General features: G+C 46.7%; 1 protein-coding gene across 1 annotated transcript in view; it reads left to right on the top strand.

Annotated features, from left to right (window-relative positions):
* LOC128981000 (potassium voltage-gated channel subfamily KQT member 1-like) overlaps positions 1-16,083 on the top strand; it is a 354,965-nt gene that overhangs the window by 22,325 nt on the left and 316,557 nt on the right. Inside the window, exons 3-10 of the mRNA XM_054399631.1 lie at positions 665-791; positions 3,071-3,149; positions 3,602-3,698; positions 4,203-4,343; positions 11,380-11,490; positions 12,544-12,639; positions 14,064-14,216; positions 14,871-15,024. Coding sequence (XP_054255606.1) covers positions 665-791; positions 3,071-3,149; positions 3,602-3,698; positions 4,203-4,343; positions 11,380-11,490; positions 12,544-12,639; positions 14,064-14,216; positions 14,871-15,024 — 958 coding nt within the window. The remainder of the gene's footprint in view (positions 1-664; positions 792-3,070; positions 3,150-3,601; positions 3,699-4,202; positions 4,344-11,379; positions 11,491-12,543; positions 12,640-14,063; positions 14,217-14,870; positions 15,025-16,083) is intronic.

The raw sequence follows: 16,083 nt of genomic DNA, 5'->3' as shown, positions 1-16,083 counted from the left end.
ATGCACAATATTTACATGTATTTGCAATTTATAAACAACACGAGAACCCTCCTGGACAAAACCAGGAGGTTACTAACAGCTTCCCCCACCTTACACAAGGTAAAAGAGAGAGAGAGAAGAGCAGAGAGTAGTTTGTTAGTACTTACCCACAACAAAGAAATACAACCAAAGTCAGCAACAGCCAAGAAAAAGCAACCAGCTAGCATCTGCTAGAGCAAAGAAACTGAAAAGAGAGTCAGTTTACACAACTAACTTTATGTTAGTTATCAGACCAATGGGATTATTCAGACCAGGGGAAGTTTAGGCTGGAGGTGAGGAGAAAGTTCTTCACAGAAAGAATAATTGGCCATTGGAATGTGCTGCCCAGGGAGGTGGTGGAGTCACCATCCCTGGGGATGTTCAAAAAAAGCTTGGCTGTGGCACTCGGAGCCATGGTTTAGTTGTCAGGAGGTGTTAGGTGTTAGGTAATAGGTTGGACTTGATGATCTCTGAGGTGTTTTCCAACCTGGTTGATTCTGTGATTATTTTCCCTTTTACATCCAATGGTAATTTATTTATACTCTCCTACTTTTCTACTCAATCTGTGGAAAAATTTTCCTAGGCACAGCCTAAAACTGGCACACTAATAAAAACAGCTGACGGTTTGTCCTTGTAATTCCGGCAGGAAATAGTGCTGGTGGTGTGTTTTGGTGCTGAGTACGTGGTCCGGCTGTGGTCTGCAGGCTGCAGGAGCAAGTACGTCGGCTTGCGAGGGAGGCTGCGCTTCGCCAGGAAGCCCATCGCAATCATTGGTGAGATCTCTTCTCCTCTCCCTTAACTTTGCCATTATCCACCTCTTTCGAGGAAAAGGTGTGTTGTGGTTTAAGCTTTCCTGGAGTCCAAAAGCCCAAATGGAACAGATTTAGATTGCCTCCCCTCTCCTTTTTCTTACCAGTAGGGAAAAGCAAATTATGCAGGAGAAAAGAGAGGTAAAATTACAAAAGAAACAGTCTTGAATCTATTTGGAAGTAAAAAAGTAAGTTTAATAAAACGTAAAAGGGATTTGAGTAAAAGGAAGGTTACAAAGGTATGAGGAAAAAGGGTAAATAAAAATATATACAAAACCAGGCAGAGCTGGCAAAGGGTTCTCTGGATGCAAATGTAGATTCTCTGTAGATGCAGTCCTTAGGAGTTTGGGTGCAGAATGGAACAGGCCCCACCATGTGGTTACAGCAACAGCAGGAGCAGCAAGAGGTCTGTTGGGCAGGTGATGGGCTGGAGCAAGAAAGAGAAAAGAGGAAATGGCTCCCCTGAAATAGGCTTGGTGGACAGGAAGTAGGAGTGGAATAGACTTTGGCCCAGGGACCCCTCTCCCTAGGACAGGACTAAGTCTCTCTGCCCACCTGGATTAGGTTTCTTTCACAGAATCAACCAGGTTGGAAAAGACTCGATGATCTCAAAGGTCCTAGCCTGTGGACTAGGTTCTTTTCAGTCCACCCCCTCCTGGGCTGGGTGTAACCTGGCACAAGGTATCAGCTGCTGCAGTGACCATGGTGCATTCTGAGCTGTGTCTATCACTCAAAGCTTTGTGAACCTGTGCAGTTATTTCTTCTGGGTTGTTAGAGCTGACCACATCAGATACATCTGTGATGCACAGGCAGACATCAGCTAAAGAAAGGCAAAACTGTAAAGTGGAGAAATCTTCACTAAATGTACTGGTGTAACTGGAGAGAACTAACAAGGCTTGGAACACCAAATCCTGCCCTAGGTGTGCTGTAGAAAGCAAACACAAAGGCTGAGGGAGCTGGGGGTGTTCAGCCTGGAGAAGAGAAGGCTCTGGGGGGACCTTAGAGCTGCCTTCATGTACCTGAAGGGATCCTGCAGGAAGGCTGCAGAGGGACTTTTCCTGAGGGTGTCTAGAGACAGGACAAGGAGGAAAGGTTTGAAGCAGAGGGAGAGCAGGGTTAGGCTGGATCTGAGGAAGAAATTCTTCAGTATGAGGGTCGTAAGACTCAGGAATAGGCTGCCCAGGGAGGCTGTGGCTGCCTTCTGCCTGGGGGTGTTGAAGGCCAGGTTGGATGAGGCCTTGCTCACCTGGGCGTGGTGGGGAGGTTGGAGGAATGAGCTCTGAGGTCCTTTGCAAGCTGAGCCTTTCTGTGACGGTCTAAAGAGGATTTCCACAGAAATGCCCATGCAGGAAATCAGAAAAAATATCTTCTCAGAACAATGCTAGGTTAGGGTTCAAGAACTAGAAGCTGCAGCCTGGTTTGCTGAACTAGAATCAGAACAAATCAGGGGTTCTGGCACTGAGGAGGCTTCCAGTGTTTGTATTTTGTAATGCTGGAACTCTGTAAATTGTGGAATTGTGGAAAAACATTTGAACTTTGGAAATAATTATTTTTTAAACCCATTAAAGGCCTTATCACAAAGTAAACCAACAACTCTGACTGTTTTTTTTCTGATCCAGGTTTTAAACCATGTGCCTGTTTTGAGTGTCAGTGCATAAGACTGAAGGTTATGCATCTCAGCAGGGACTGAAGCACACTCTGACTTTTGCCCTTGAATCAAGAGCCTTGAGCCAAAATGGGGAATCATTTCTGGGGTGTACTTGCCTTTGTCTTGTTGGCTTTGTGGCTGTCTGCTCTGTCAGGATCCTTAAAATTTCAGTTATTAAACTCACCATGGAAGAAACTGTAGCCTTTTTTATGAGAAACTATCTCATTGATTTACTACCCAAAGGCCTGCAGTGACGGGATGAGGGGCAATGGTTTGAAATAAGAGCAAAGCAGATTTATATTGGAGGTGAGGAACAAGTTCTGCACCATGAGGGTGCTGGACCACTGCAACAGGTTGCCCAGAGAGGTAGTTGAGGCCCCATCCCTGGAGATATTTAATGTCAGGTTGGACAAGGCTCTAAGCATCCTCCTCTAGTGGAGGATATCCCTGCTGACTGCAGGGAGTTTGGACTGAATAACCTTTGAAGGTCCCTTCCAACCCAAACCATTCTAGGATTCTGTGAAACTGGATGCCTTATGTTTCAGTGATGGAAGCTGACATTTAATACATTCATTCTTTTTTTCTTTTTGACCAGATCTAATTGTGGTGGTAGCCTCAATTATTGTTCTGAGCATAGGATCCAATGGACGGGTGTTTGCCACCTCTGCAATACGGTATGCTCTGCCAGTGCCTCAGTGCCCCCTCTGCAGTAAGGTTTGCTCTGCCAGTGCCTCAGTGCCACCTCTGCAATAAGGTTTGCTCTGCCAATGCCTCAGTTCCACCTCTGCAATAAGGTTTGCTCTGCCAATGCCTCAGTTCCACCTCTGCAATAAGGTTTGCTCTGCCAGTGCCTCAGTGCCCCCTCTGCAGTAAGGTTTGCTCTGCCAGTGCCTCAGCTCTTCACAATCACACATCTGGTTAGCTGTTTATCTAATTTCCCCATTCTCATGTCCCTAGTATCAGATTAAGTTCTTGCATTGAAACACTGGAGAAGGGCAGCCTGTGTGTCACTGTGCTTGGTCAGTGGCTGGGAATCGAGTGCAGAGCTCAGGCAGATGCTGAACGACAGGGCTGCAGGGGGCCAGAGGAAGAGGCTGAAGGGACTCATGCCCTGTTTCTCCTGCAGGGGGATCCGGTTTCTGCAGATCCTCCGCATGCTCCACGTGGATCGCCAGGGTGGCACCTGGCGGCTCCTGGGCTCTGTTGTCTTCATCCATCGGCAGGTACTGGAGCTGCAAAGATCTCCTGCTTTTGGGTCTTTCAATGGAGTTCAAACTATAGTCTGCTTTACATGAACAGTTACTAATGCAAGAGGAAAAATACTCTAAAATTCCATCAACTTTCTCCCTCTGCTTTTAAACTGGGGCCATTATTCTTCATTTCAGGTCAGTAGCTAACAGAGCAGCAGCAGCAGCAGGTTTTTGGTTGGTTGGTTTGCTGTTGGTTTTTTAATCGTTTTCTTCTTTGTTATCGTTAAAGATCTCTGAGGTTCTTTCCAACCTAAGCCGTTCTAGGATCCTATGAGTCTCTCGCTTTTTGAATTCTCTAGTCTGATACAAACAGAAAGTGAGTCACTGAGCTGCCTGGTTTATTGCAAGTGGATTCCACACCTGAAATGTAGCTCACTGCTTTTTCTACTGTAACGCAAAACCCTCCAGGTGTTTACAATGCTTTACAGATTTGTATGGAACAAACTTCACATGCTTCTTGGCTTTCTCTTTCAACAGGAACTCATAACCACGTTGTACATTGGATTCCTGGGATTAATTTTCTCCTCCTATTTTGTCTATCTTGCTGAGAAGGATGCAGTTGATGAGGACGGAAAGACAGACTTCTCCAGCTATGCTGATGCACTTTGGTGGGGTGTGGTAAGTATTTGCCAACACACTGGCTGTGCACACAGTGCCCCTCTGACAAAGGTGAGATCTCTTCAAAAATTCTGCCATTTCGTTCTTTGCAGAACCTATTTCTGTAGGGGAAGGTGGACAACCTTCTAAAAGGGTTGTAAGAAGAAATGTAATAAATGCATCCAAATTATTTTAGTATTTAACTTTATTGTGAAAGGAATTCCTTAGCAAAAGATGTTGAATATTTACAGAAACAAAAAGTCATAGAATCATAGAAACCTAGAATGGCTCAGGCTGGAAGGCATCTCAGAGCTCATCTCCTCCAACCTCCCACCATGCCCAGGGACACCTCTCAACTAGACTCAGCTGCTCAAGGCCTCATCCAGCCTGGCCTTCAACACCCCCAGGCAGGAGGCAGCCACAGCCTTCCTGTGCATCCTGTTCTAGAGTCTCACCACCCTGGTACAAAAGAACTTCTTCCTCAGCTCCAGTCTAACCCTGCTCTCCCTCAGCTTCAAACCATTCCCCCTTCTCCTAGTGCTGGACACCCTTATCAAAGTGAGGGCATCAAGGAAGAGTTGACAACAAAAAAGGGATTTTCAGCAGTCAGGGAAGTAGCTATGTTTCTTAGCATCCAGTTCTGCCCATGTATATTCATGCCAGGGTTACTCCTGCATATAATAAAACTTCCATGTGAAGCCAATGTCCTTTTTCCTACCTTCTTTTAAATTTAACTCTATTTATGCAGGCCTTACTTTATGAGGTACACTGAATGTTTAAATATGGGTTACAAAATATTTCTCAATGCTAGAAACTAGCATGTGAATAAAGACTAAAAAAAAAGTAAGGTAAAAACCACTCAGGCTATATTTATAGATATTTTAAAATATTTTCGGACTTCAGGAATTTAAAAGGAATTTGGTTATTGAGACCAACAGATAAGTTTAAGATGTGCACTACCTTATGGAGTAGATGCTTTACAGTCTGCGTTTCAAAATGTGTCTTATGCCTTGCAAAGTGCTCGGTGGTTTTGGTTGTTGTTTTCCAAAACTTGACTTTTCGTGTGTGATGGGCAGATCAAATCAGCTTTGTATTTCTCAGGCTGTGGGAGGCACATGAACACTGTTCCAATTGTTGTTTGAGCTTTTCAGATGGTCATGGCCTCCTCAGCATTAGTGAGTCACGGTGCAGGTGCAGTTCACAGCTGGCAACAGTGACAAAGGACAAAGTGAAGCAGTCTCTTTTTTTTTTTTTTTTCAAGTCTTCTGTAACACAGAAACACAGAAACACAGATGTGGAGCTACCAGAGAGTGAAATTTGATTTCACTTTTGGCTTTCAAAGCTGAACCACAGGAGAAAATTCTTGGTACCAAGTATTTGAAAGTCTTCTGTGCCTGACAAGAACCACACAGAGTATTATGGGTAGCATTTTGCTTTGGGTGGAAAGTGCAAGCTTGCTGAACTTGATACAAATGACCTGAAAGGTTTAAATATGAAGCAAAGGGAAAATAAAGAAGTAATGAGGGTTGGAATGAAACACTAACTACATTCACCTGCTGCAGTTCATGGCAAGCCTGTCTCACTTGCATTTGGCAAACAGATTACATTGCAAAGCCCTCTCAAGGGCTGGTGGATCTCTTACGTGAAGCTGCTTTCAGAGGCTGTGGTGTGTTCGAACACATGCAGAAGAATTTCCAACAGCAGGTTTCTGTTGATTCATAAGGAAAGAAGGGCATGTAAGGGTCTTCTCTTCTGTGGGCTTTACGTGCATCATTCATTCAGGTTGGAAAAGACCATCAGGATCACCGACTCCAACCCAGAACCCTATTGTACAAAGTTCACCCCTAAACCATATCCCCAACAACTACATCCAAATGACATTTAAACACATCCAGGGTTGGTGACTCCACCACCTCCCTGGGCAGCACATTCCAGCACCTGACCACTCCTGCTGGGAAAAAATTCTTCCTAATGTCCAGTCTAAACCTTCCTAGTTGTATCTTGAGGCCATTCCCTCTTGTTCTATCACTAATCACCTGTGAGAAGAGACCAGCAGCAGCCTCTCTACAATGTCCTTTCAGGAAGTTGTAGACAGCAGTGAGGTCTCCCCTCAGCCTCCTCTTTTCCAAACTAACTATCCCCAGCTCCTTCAGTTGCTCCTCATCAAATTTATTCTCCAGGCCCTTCCTCAGCTTCCTTGCCCTCCTCTGCACTGGCTCCAGCACTTCCATGTCTCTCTTGTATTGAAGTGCCCAGAACTAGACACAATACTCCAGGTGTGGCCTCACCAGAGCTGAGTACAAGGGGACAATCACCTCCCTGCTCCTGCTGGACACAGCATTTCTAATCCAAGCCAGGATGCCATTTGCTTTTTTTGGCCACCTGGGTACACTGCTGGCTCATATTCAGCTGCTTGTCCATTAGAACCCCCAGATTCCTTTCTAATGATCATTGGTTTTGCTGCAAACTGGACTATTCTGTACCACTGGACCTGAGAGTAATCATCACTCTTGTAAATTGGTATTAAGTGGCAGAAGTACTTGCTCAGGATGTACAGTGCACTTCCATGCTCAGCCTAGCAGTTTGAACCCCTTCATATGTAATATCTTTTTGAGGTGTGCTGCTCTGGCTCTTTAAACTCTTGATACCTGCCTATCTTCAAGTGTCTGAGAAGCTCTGCTGACTTCAAGTAAATGAGGCTTCTTCCTTTTCTGGTGCTTCCATCCATGTTTTCAGAGGCTGTGTTGCAGTGTGTGCATACCAGCTGCAATGTGCCAGAATAAATCTGTGTTTCAGAGCAGGTATCACTTCCCAGAGTTAGTCATCAACCATTCTCTGGGCAGATAGGTAATAATTTTTGGATATACAAGTACAAAAAGGTTCTGATTGTGATTAAGCAAGCCAGGGAATTACCTTGTTTATAATCTCTTCCACATATCTCAATATAGTAATTAGGTTACCAAGAAAGAACCCTCTTAAGGTAGCCAGGGAGAAAAACATTCTGAGACATGCATGGGTTCAATGGATTGACCATTCAGTGGATAAAGGACTGGCTTGATGGCTGCACCCAAAGAGTGGCTGTCAATGGGTCCATGTCCAAGTGGAGGCCAGTAACAAGTGCAGTCCCTCAGGGATCAGTACTGGAACCAGTCTTGTTTAACATCTTTATTGGTGATGTGGACTGTGGCACTGAGTTCACCCTCAGCAAGTTTGCCTGCAACGCTAAGCCATTTGGTGCAGCAGACATGTTGGAGGGAAGGGATCCATCCAGAGGGACCTTAACAGCCTGGAGAGCTGGGCCCATGACAACCTCAGCAGGTTCAACAAGACCAAATGCAAGGTCCTGCATCGGGTCAGGGCAACTGGTACAGGCTGGGCAGGGACTGGCTTGAGAGCAGCCTTGAAGAAAAGGACTTGGGGGTGCTGGTGGACGAGAAGCTCAACATGAGCCAGCAGTGAGCACTTGCAGCCCAGAAAGCCAACCAGAGCCTGGGCTGCAGCAAGAGAAGTGTGGCCAGCAGGTGGAGGGAGGTGATCGTCCCCCTCTACTCTGCTCTGGTGAGACCCCACCTGGAGTACTGTGTCCAGTTCTGGAGCCCCTGTTACAAAAAGGATCTGGAGGTGCTGGAATGTGCCCAGAAAAGGGCCATGAGGATGAGCAGAGGGCTGGAGCTCCTCTGTTATGGAGACAGACTGAGAGAGTTGGGGCTGTTCTGTCTGGAGAAGAGAAGGCTCCAAGGAGACCTTCTTGTGTCCTTCCAGTATCTGAAGGGGGCTACAAGAAAGCTGGGGAGGGACTTTTGAGGGTGCCAGGTAGTGATAGGACTGGGGGGAATGGAGCAAAACTAGAAATGGGTAGATTCAGATTGGATGTTAGGAAGGTGGTGAAACACTGGCAGAGGTTGCCCAGGGAGGTGGTGGAAGCCTCATCCCTGGAGGTTTTTAAGGCCGTCTGGATGTGGCTGTGAGCAACCTGCTGTAGTGTGAGGTGTCCCTGCCCATGGCAGGGGGGTTGGAACTGAATGATCCTTGAGGTGCCATCCAACCCTAACAATTCTATGATTCTGTGTTCAGGCACCTGCAGAAATATGCCAGCCAAATGCTTGCTGTAGAGATGGAAAACCCTCTTTTCTGTGGTGATAGATGTCAGGCTGCCTCCCACAGTAACACCAAGGCACCTCAGCCTGCCTGCACTTTGTGTTTTTTTGTGCTGCAGAACTCAAAAAACAAACCCCAACAAACCTAACAACAAACCCGCCACCAAAAAAGCCCAACCCACAAAAAACTAAGAAGCCTTTCACAAGGGAGAGAGGAAAAGGAAAGAAAAAACCCCAACCTTTAAGGGGTTATCTGGGTGCACTGAGGAGCTGAAGTGCTGCTAAAGAAACACTGCTTCAGCTTCCTCCTCTCCCCACTAACACAAATGCAGTTCAGAGTTGAATTCTGGGGGGTCTGGTTTAATTTTGGGGACTGCTCGTATTGCTGGTGGTACACAGCACCTGAGTCACCTGATAGGTGAGCCTAATTTAATCTGGACAGACACCTGGTAGGGCAGAGCTGGTCCTGAGAGCAGTTTCTACACATTAGAGGATATAGATAGAGCTGACTTCATTAAAGTGAGAAATTAATGATGAATAAACACAAGGCTGATTTGTTTTGAAATGGGAAAAACTGTTTGATACTAGTTGCTCTTTTTTCCCATGCAAATCTTCCTTGCAGCCCTCTATAGAACTCCTCTGAGAGGAGGAGGACATAGAATCTTCCCATGCCCTGGCTGCTGCTAGCTTCTTCTGCAAAGTCCATTCCTGTAGAATATCTAAGTATCTGTCAGCAACTTTTCCCATGAAAGGCAGGATTTCCATGTCCTCTTTTGTAGTCAGTAGAAATTCACATATTCATTTCACACAGGATCATACACACACAGAGGATGTTAGGGTTGGAAGAGACCTCTGGAGATCATTGAGTCCAACCCCCTGCCAGAGCAGGACCATAGAATCTAGCACAGGTCACACAGGAACACATCCAGATGGGGCTGGAAAGTCTCCAGAGAAGGAGACTCCACAACCTCTCTGGGGAGCCTGTTCCAGTGCTCTGTGACCCTCACACTGAAGAAATTCCTCCCCATATTGAGGTGGAACCTCCTGTGTTGTAGTTTCTATCCATTGCCCCTTGTTCTATCACAGGGTACAAGTGAGCAGAGCCTGTCCCCTCCCTCTTGACCCCCAGCCCTCAGATATTTATAAGCATTTATGAAATTCCCTCTCAGTCTTCTCTTCTCCAGAGTAAACAGCCCCAGGGCTCTCAGCCTCTCTTTATAGGGAAGCACTCCAGTCCCTTCATCATCCTTGTAGCTCTCCATTGGACTCTCTCCAGTAAATCCCTGTTCCTCTTGAACTGGGGAGCCCAAAACTGGATGCAATACTCCAGGTAAGGTCTCAGCAGGGCAGAGTAGAGGAGGAGGAGGAGAACCTTCTTCAATCTGCTAGACACGCTCCTCTTATTGCACCCCAGGATCCTATTTGCCCTCTTGGCCACAAGGGCACATTGCTGGCCCATGGAGAACTTGCTGTCCACCAGGACTCCCAGGACTTCTTCTCCACAGGGCTGCTTTCCAGCAGATCTAGCAGCTTTAAGTCTCTTTTAGCTGTATTTCTGCTGCCATTGAAGTCAAAAGGAAGGGAGTGGGACTGGGTTTAGGGCTGGTGCTCCCAAATACTTGTTTTCAGTTCAAAGTCCTCCCCAGTGGTTGGCATTGGTGACAGAAGCTTTCCACTTCTCAGGGGTACAAATCTTTCTTTTATGCTATTTGAAAGCAGTGCTCTGGCTCTGAGTAGCCTAAAAAGCCTTAATGGCTCTAACCTGCCACACTTGGGGTTACTCAAACACCAGGGCCCAGGGCATCTCTTTAGGCTCAGTCCTTAGTACTTGTTTTCTGGTGGAGCTGTGCTGGGCATGAGCTGGTCTCCAATTCAGCCATTGTCTGGTGACCTGCAGCTTAACTTTGAGTAGCTGGCCCTTGTTATATTACAAACTCTTCTGATGGAATGGGCTTCACCTGTGGTCTTCACCTGTACTCTGATTACACCTCAACCCCACCCCTTTACTGGTCACTGGGCTCGTCAGGAGCTCTCTTTCAGTCTGCTGGGGCTTATCAGGAACTGTCCCAAGCCTCTGTCCCACTGAGGCCCTGTTTTTGTCTGGTGTTTTAGGGGTGGCCTGGCACCCCAACAGTGGTTTAGCCTCTCTCCAGCAAGTCCTTATTGGCTTGTGTGAGGAAATATAAAGGAACCCCTGAGGAAAGGTGGGTAATGTGAAACTTCAGGGCAGCCTTGCTTGCAGCGGCCACAAAATGATAGAGTTTAAGATCCTCAGTGCATCAAAGAGGGTGTGGAACAGGCTCATTGCTTTGGGTTTAGCTTTTGGTCTGCTGGCATATTTATTTTGGGAGGGAATATGCCCTGGATTGTCTGTGTTCTTGCTTAGCTGGAACGGCTGGTTGAGTCCCTGTCCTGCCAGCACAGGGCACGGCTCACCCTACTGCAGAGTCTGTCAGGTGTTTGTGCAGGTCAGTACTCTCAAGGCTTTATTTTCAGCCTTGTGGAACCACACTTTCTGAAGCAGAAAAGCTGCAAGCCTGTCTTTTTCAAGGCCACAGGGCCAGTCCTTGCAGTCTGGGGTGTGGGAAGCTGCTAGCTGCAAACTGAGAGCAGCCATCCTGGGCCCAGACTGCTGCTGTACCCAAACTGAGCCAACTGTGAGTGCCTTCTGAAAAACTAAACCCAGGACAGATCTGCAGTGCTGCTTGGGGAACTCCTGTGGCTTCCTTGTGCCCAAATTCCCAACACTGTTTCCAGTATCTATCTCCTCATGCTTCTCTGCTGTGTTTTCCTTTCTTTCCTTTCCTGTGTGACCTGGTATAGGTGATCCTGCTTTGGCAGGGGAGGTGGACTAGATGATCTCTTGAGGTCCCTTCCAGCCCCTAACATTCTGTGATTCTTTTTCCCTGCTTTTGGAGGTGCTGCAGTGCAGTGAACCCAGGTGTTTGTTTCTGATCTAGGTAACAGTTACAACAATTGGTTATGGAGACAAAGTTCCCCAGACATGGATTGGGAAGACAATAGCTTCCTGTTTCTCAGTGTTTGCTATCTCTTTCTTCGCTCTTCCGGCGGTGAGTACCACTTACAGCACTTCATTTAAGTGTCTGCCTGACCTGGGCTCACAGGGGTTTAAATTGGTGAAATTGGTGCCTTTGGTAGGAAATAATGAGGTTGGATGTTGCCTCAAAACGTGCCTGCAAGCATACTCAAGTGTGTGTTTGTGTTTGTGTCTGTGCACACGTGAGCAAGCAAAGCTGCTTTGCTGTCTGCATCTTTACTGTAGCCGGTTCTAGAAAGCTATGGCCTAGAAAAAAGTAAGATTGGCTTTGGGTGGCCAGGGGAGGGGAGGGCAGCTTTTGGTGGCCAGAGAGCTGAAGCTATTCTGTAAGGTAAAGAGAGAAGTTTTGGGGGGGTTGTCAGCATATTTGTGCTAGAGGTGAAATTTGCTTCATTTCTGCTGTTTTGTGACCATGTAAGAACAATTTTGGGTCCTGCAAGGAGGAGGCTGGCATGAAGCAGAGGTCTAGGAAATTTCATCTGCTTTCCTCCATGGTACTACTGTAAATCACCTTCGGGCTTTTGGGATCTTCAAATAAATACAAGAATATCAAAAGAATGAGAGAAGATAAAGTATTTTTGCAGTACCTTTAAGTTTTAACAAAAATGCTGAAATTATAAAGAATATCTTTGGCTCATTTGCTCAGTTTGCCTGGAAAATCAAATGAGGTTCTGTGTCTAGTGTTTTGTTGTATTTTTTTTTTTCTGGCAAGGAGTTGAAACTAAGTGCAAAGAAAGCTGTAGATAAGTCATGTGGCATTAGAACTTGCTTCTCCCACCACTGCATAGGGTTGCCTTTGGGACATGACCACCTCTGGTTACTGCTACCTGTAGATCAGAGCAATAAACACATCCTGCTGACTGAAGCTGCATAATGCCAGTCTCAACCTGCTCAGTTTCAGATTTCTCTGTTGGAATAACTAAAATTCTGTCAGTGGGGACATTGGGAGATTTAGAACTTTATTGGAGGAAAATATTTCCTAAATTGACTATTTCATATGCAGAGCGTTTGGTTTGAACACATGAAGCCATGTTGGAGTCTGACTGGTAATTTTGCTTATTTTTAGGGTATTCTGGGGTCTGGTTTTGCCTTGAAAGTACAACAGAAGCAGCGTCAGAAGCATTTCAACAGGCAAATCCCAGCTGCAGCTGCTTTAATTCAGGTAAGGCTGCTAATGTTCAAATGCTTAGGAGAGTGTTGGAAAGGGTGAGTGGCCTGGAAAGAGTGATTTGCCATTGGAATGGGCTGCTCAGGGAGGTGGTGGAATCACTGTGCCTCAAACGGTTTAAAATAAGACTGGATGAGGAACTTAGTGCCATGGTGTAGTTGATTAGATGGTGTTGGGTGGATAGGTTGGACTTGATGATCTTGAAGGTCGTTTCCAACCTGGTTAATTCTGTGAAATTAAAGCAGTGAGAAGCAGAGTTAGTAGACTTCAGTATAAATCTAGAACTTGTGTTTAACCACTTCATCTTTTTGATCTGCTTCAGTCACTAAAGAGAATAAGAGAACTGCTTGTCCCTCCTCTTTGGACTTGAGTATAGGAGGCTTTACTAGCTCCATTATCCTGAGACAGGACAAGGGGGAATGGTTTGAAGCTGAGGAAGAGCAGGGTTAGACTAGATCTGAGGAAGAAGTTCTTCAGTCTGAGGGTGGTGAGACTCTGGAACAGGCTGCCCAGGGAGGTTGTGGATACCCCCTGCCTGGGGGTGTTGAAGGCCAGGCTGGATGAGGCCTTGAGCCTGAGCCTAGTTGAGAGGTGTCCCTGCCTGTGGTAGGGAGGTTGGAGGAGATGAGGTCCAAGGTCCCTTCCAAGCTGAGCCATTCTGTGACCTAATGACACTAACTGGATGCAATAAGCCTGGCCATATAGCAAAAAAACTTTGCTGTAATCTTGAGCTCCTACCTTCCTTTTTATATCATCTTCAATTGTGTGCATCTGCCAAACGCTGAGGTGATGGTGTACGTACAGACATGGCACAGCATGGCATTCTCTATGGTACTGAGAGGAATGCAATGGCACAGTGCACAAAACATGGCAGGAAAGGCAGACAGCTGTGTTCTGGATGTGGGCATTCACTTTGATGGGTGTTTATTTTGATTTTGGTGTTCTTTTCCTTGTGTTATTTTGTTGGTTGGTTTGGTTTGTTTGTGTCTGGGTTTTTTTGCTTGGTTGGTTATTTATGTTTTTGGTTTTGTTTATTTTATTTGGTGGTTTGGTGTGGTTTTTTTTGTTTGTTTGTTTGTTTGGAGTGTGGGTTTTTTTCTGACCTCTGGCCAGGGTTAGACTCTAGCTCCTAAGGAAAATGCTACGAAGAGCATACTGAAGGTCCCTGTGTTCTGAGCATGCGTGTCCTGGTGCAAACTACACTCAGCACAGTTCCATACAGGGGAGAATGTTTTTTTTTCAGGTGTGGCGTTGTGTGGCATAGCACAGTGAACGCAGCCAGAACCCTTTGCAGCTTGTTTGCTTTGATTGAAGGTTTCACTGGCATCTCGATTTGCAGCAGGATCTGCTTTAGCTGTCTTGCAGGACAGCAGTGACTGCTAGTCCACTGAGACTCTCTCTCTGGGGGTTTATTGCAGACTCTGTGGCGGTGCTATGCAGCAGAGAAGCCCTGCAGCTATGCAGCAGAGAAGCCCTGCAGCTCGGCAGCGGCGTGGGATGTCTGCGAGGCTCCCGCCAGGCGCAGCCCCCGAGAGCCACCAGCGCCGTCTAGCCCCAGCCTGAGGAAGCAGGTGAGGATTCTGCTGGCAGAGCTCTGCTCTGTCATCCTGCTCAGGATTCGAGGTCTCTGGGTAAGCAGAGCTTTGGAGAGCTGTCACAGCCTTGAGGTTTTGAGTTCCAGGTGTTTGGACCCAGTCTGAGGTAGATTCAGATTGGAAGTTAGGAAGAAATTCTTCCCCATGAGGGTGGTGAGACACTGGACCAGGTTGCCCAGGGAGGTGGTGGAAGCCTCATCCCTGGAGGTTTTCAAGGCTGTACTTGATGTGACTCTGAGCAACCTGGTCTAGTGTGAGGTGTCCCTGCCCATGGCAGGGGGGTTGGAACTAGGTGATCCTTGAGGTCCCTTCCAACCCTAACAATTCTATGATAACTTTTCCTTGCAACCTGATTTTCAGAATGTGCTGGGCATCTCTGTCCCGAGAATCAAATTCTTACCCAATTTAAGTTGATAGCTCAGAACAAGCTGCTGTGAAAATATTAACGAAGAGTAACACTTTCACTACATTTCAGTTGCTTTTTTTAATAAATAAAAACAACAAAAAATAACCCCAAAACCGACCCACACCCAAACCTACCCTGGAATGCCCTTCCTGTATAGTGAACTTCACATGTGTGCTTCCCTGGTTTTCATAGTCCTTTCACATATTCCTTTTCTACCATCACAGGCCAGAAGATACAAAAACAAAGGGAAGCTAGGCTGTAGGAATGGCTCTGCCCCTGCAGTGAAGCCAGCAGATAATGCCATGGCAGCTCCACAGGTCATTCATCACATGCATGAAGACAAAAAAGCTGTGTCCTTCTACAGTGATGACCCAGGAGGTAATTTACTGTTATGTATCTTCATTTTTTAAGAGGCAATGTTAAAGTGAATTGAACTAATGAAAGGAGAAGAGCCTCATAGAAAAGCTCAGGAAATGTGGCTTTGATGGTTGGTCTATGAGGTGGATTGCAGACTGGCTCAACAACAGAGTTCAGAGGGTTGTCATCAGTGCACAGAGTCAGCTTGGAGGCCTGTTGCCAGTGATGTACCCCAGGGATCAGTACTGGGTCCAGTTTTGTTCAATATCTTCATCAACAACCTGGATGAGGGGATTGAGAGTACCCTCTGCAAGTTCCCCTATGATACAAAACTGGGGGGGGGGCTGTCAGGCTGTGCTGTCATCCAACGAGAGCTGGACAGGATCCAATGAGAGCTGGACAGGCTGAGAGCTCAGCGTAGGCAAACCTTATTAATTTCAGTAAGGACAAGTGCAGGGTCCTGCATCTGGGGAGGAATAACAGCAGGCACCAGGACAGGTTAGGGGCTGCCCTGGTGGAGGGCAGCTCCATGGAGAAAGACTTTGGAGTGCTGGTGGGCAGCAAGTTTTGCATGGGACAGCAATGTGCTCTTGTAGCCAAGGGAGCCAATGGGATCCTGGGGTGCATCAAGAAAAGTGTGGCCAGCAGGGCTAGGGAGGTTCTTCTCTGCCCTGGTGAGACCACACTTGGAATACTGTGTCCAGTTTTGGGCTTCCTGGTTCAAGAGAGACAGAGACCTGCTGGAGAGAGTCCAAGGGAGAGCCATGAGGATGGTTAGGGGACTTGAGCATCTCCCCTCTGAAGAGAGACTGAGAGCCCTGGGGCTGTTTAGTCTGGAGAAGAGAAGACTGAGAGGGGATCTGATCAATGTCTATAAATATCTGAGGGGTGGGCGTCAAGTGGAGGGGGCCAGGCTCTTTTTGGTGGTGTACAGGAATAAGCCAAGGAACAACAGGTACAAGCTTGAACATAGAAGATTTCACCTCAACATGAGGAGAGGGTAAGGGAGCACTGGAACAGGCTGCCCAGAGAGGTTGTGGAGACTTTCAAAACCCACCTGGATGCATTCCTATGCAGACT

Source organism: Indicator indicator, chromosome 3 (genome assembly GCF_027791375.1).
Source record: "Indicator indicator isolate 239-I01 chromosome 3, UM_Iind_1.1, whole genome shotgun sequence".
Lineage (NCBI taxonomy): Eukaryota > Metazoa > Chordata > Aves > Piciformes > Indicatoridae > Indicator > Indicator indicator.
The sequence above is the reverse complement of the archived record's forward strand: the minus strand, read 5'-3'. Positions and strand labels throughout refer to the sequence as shown.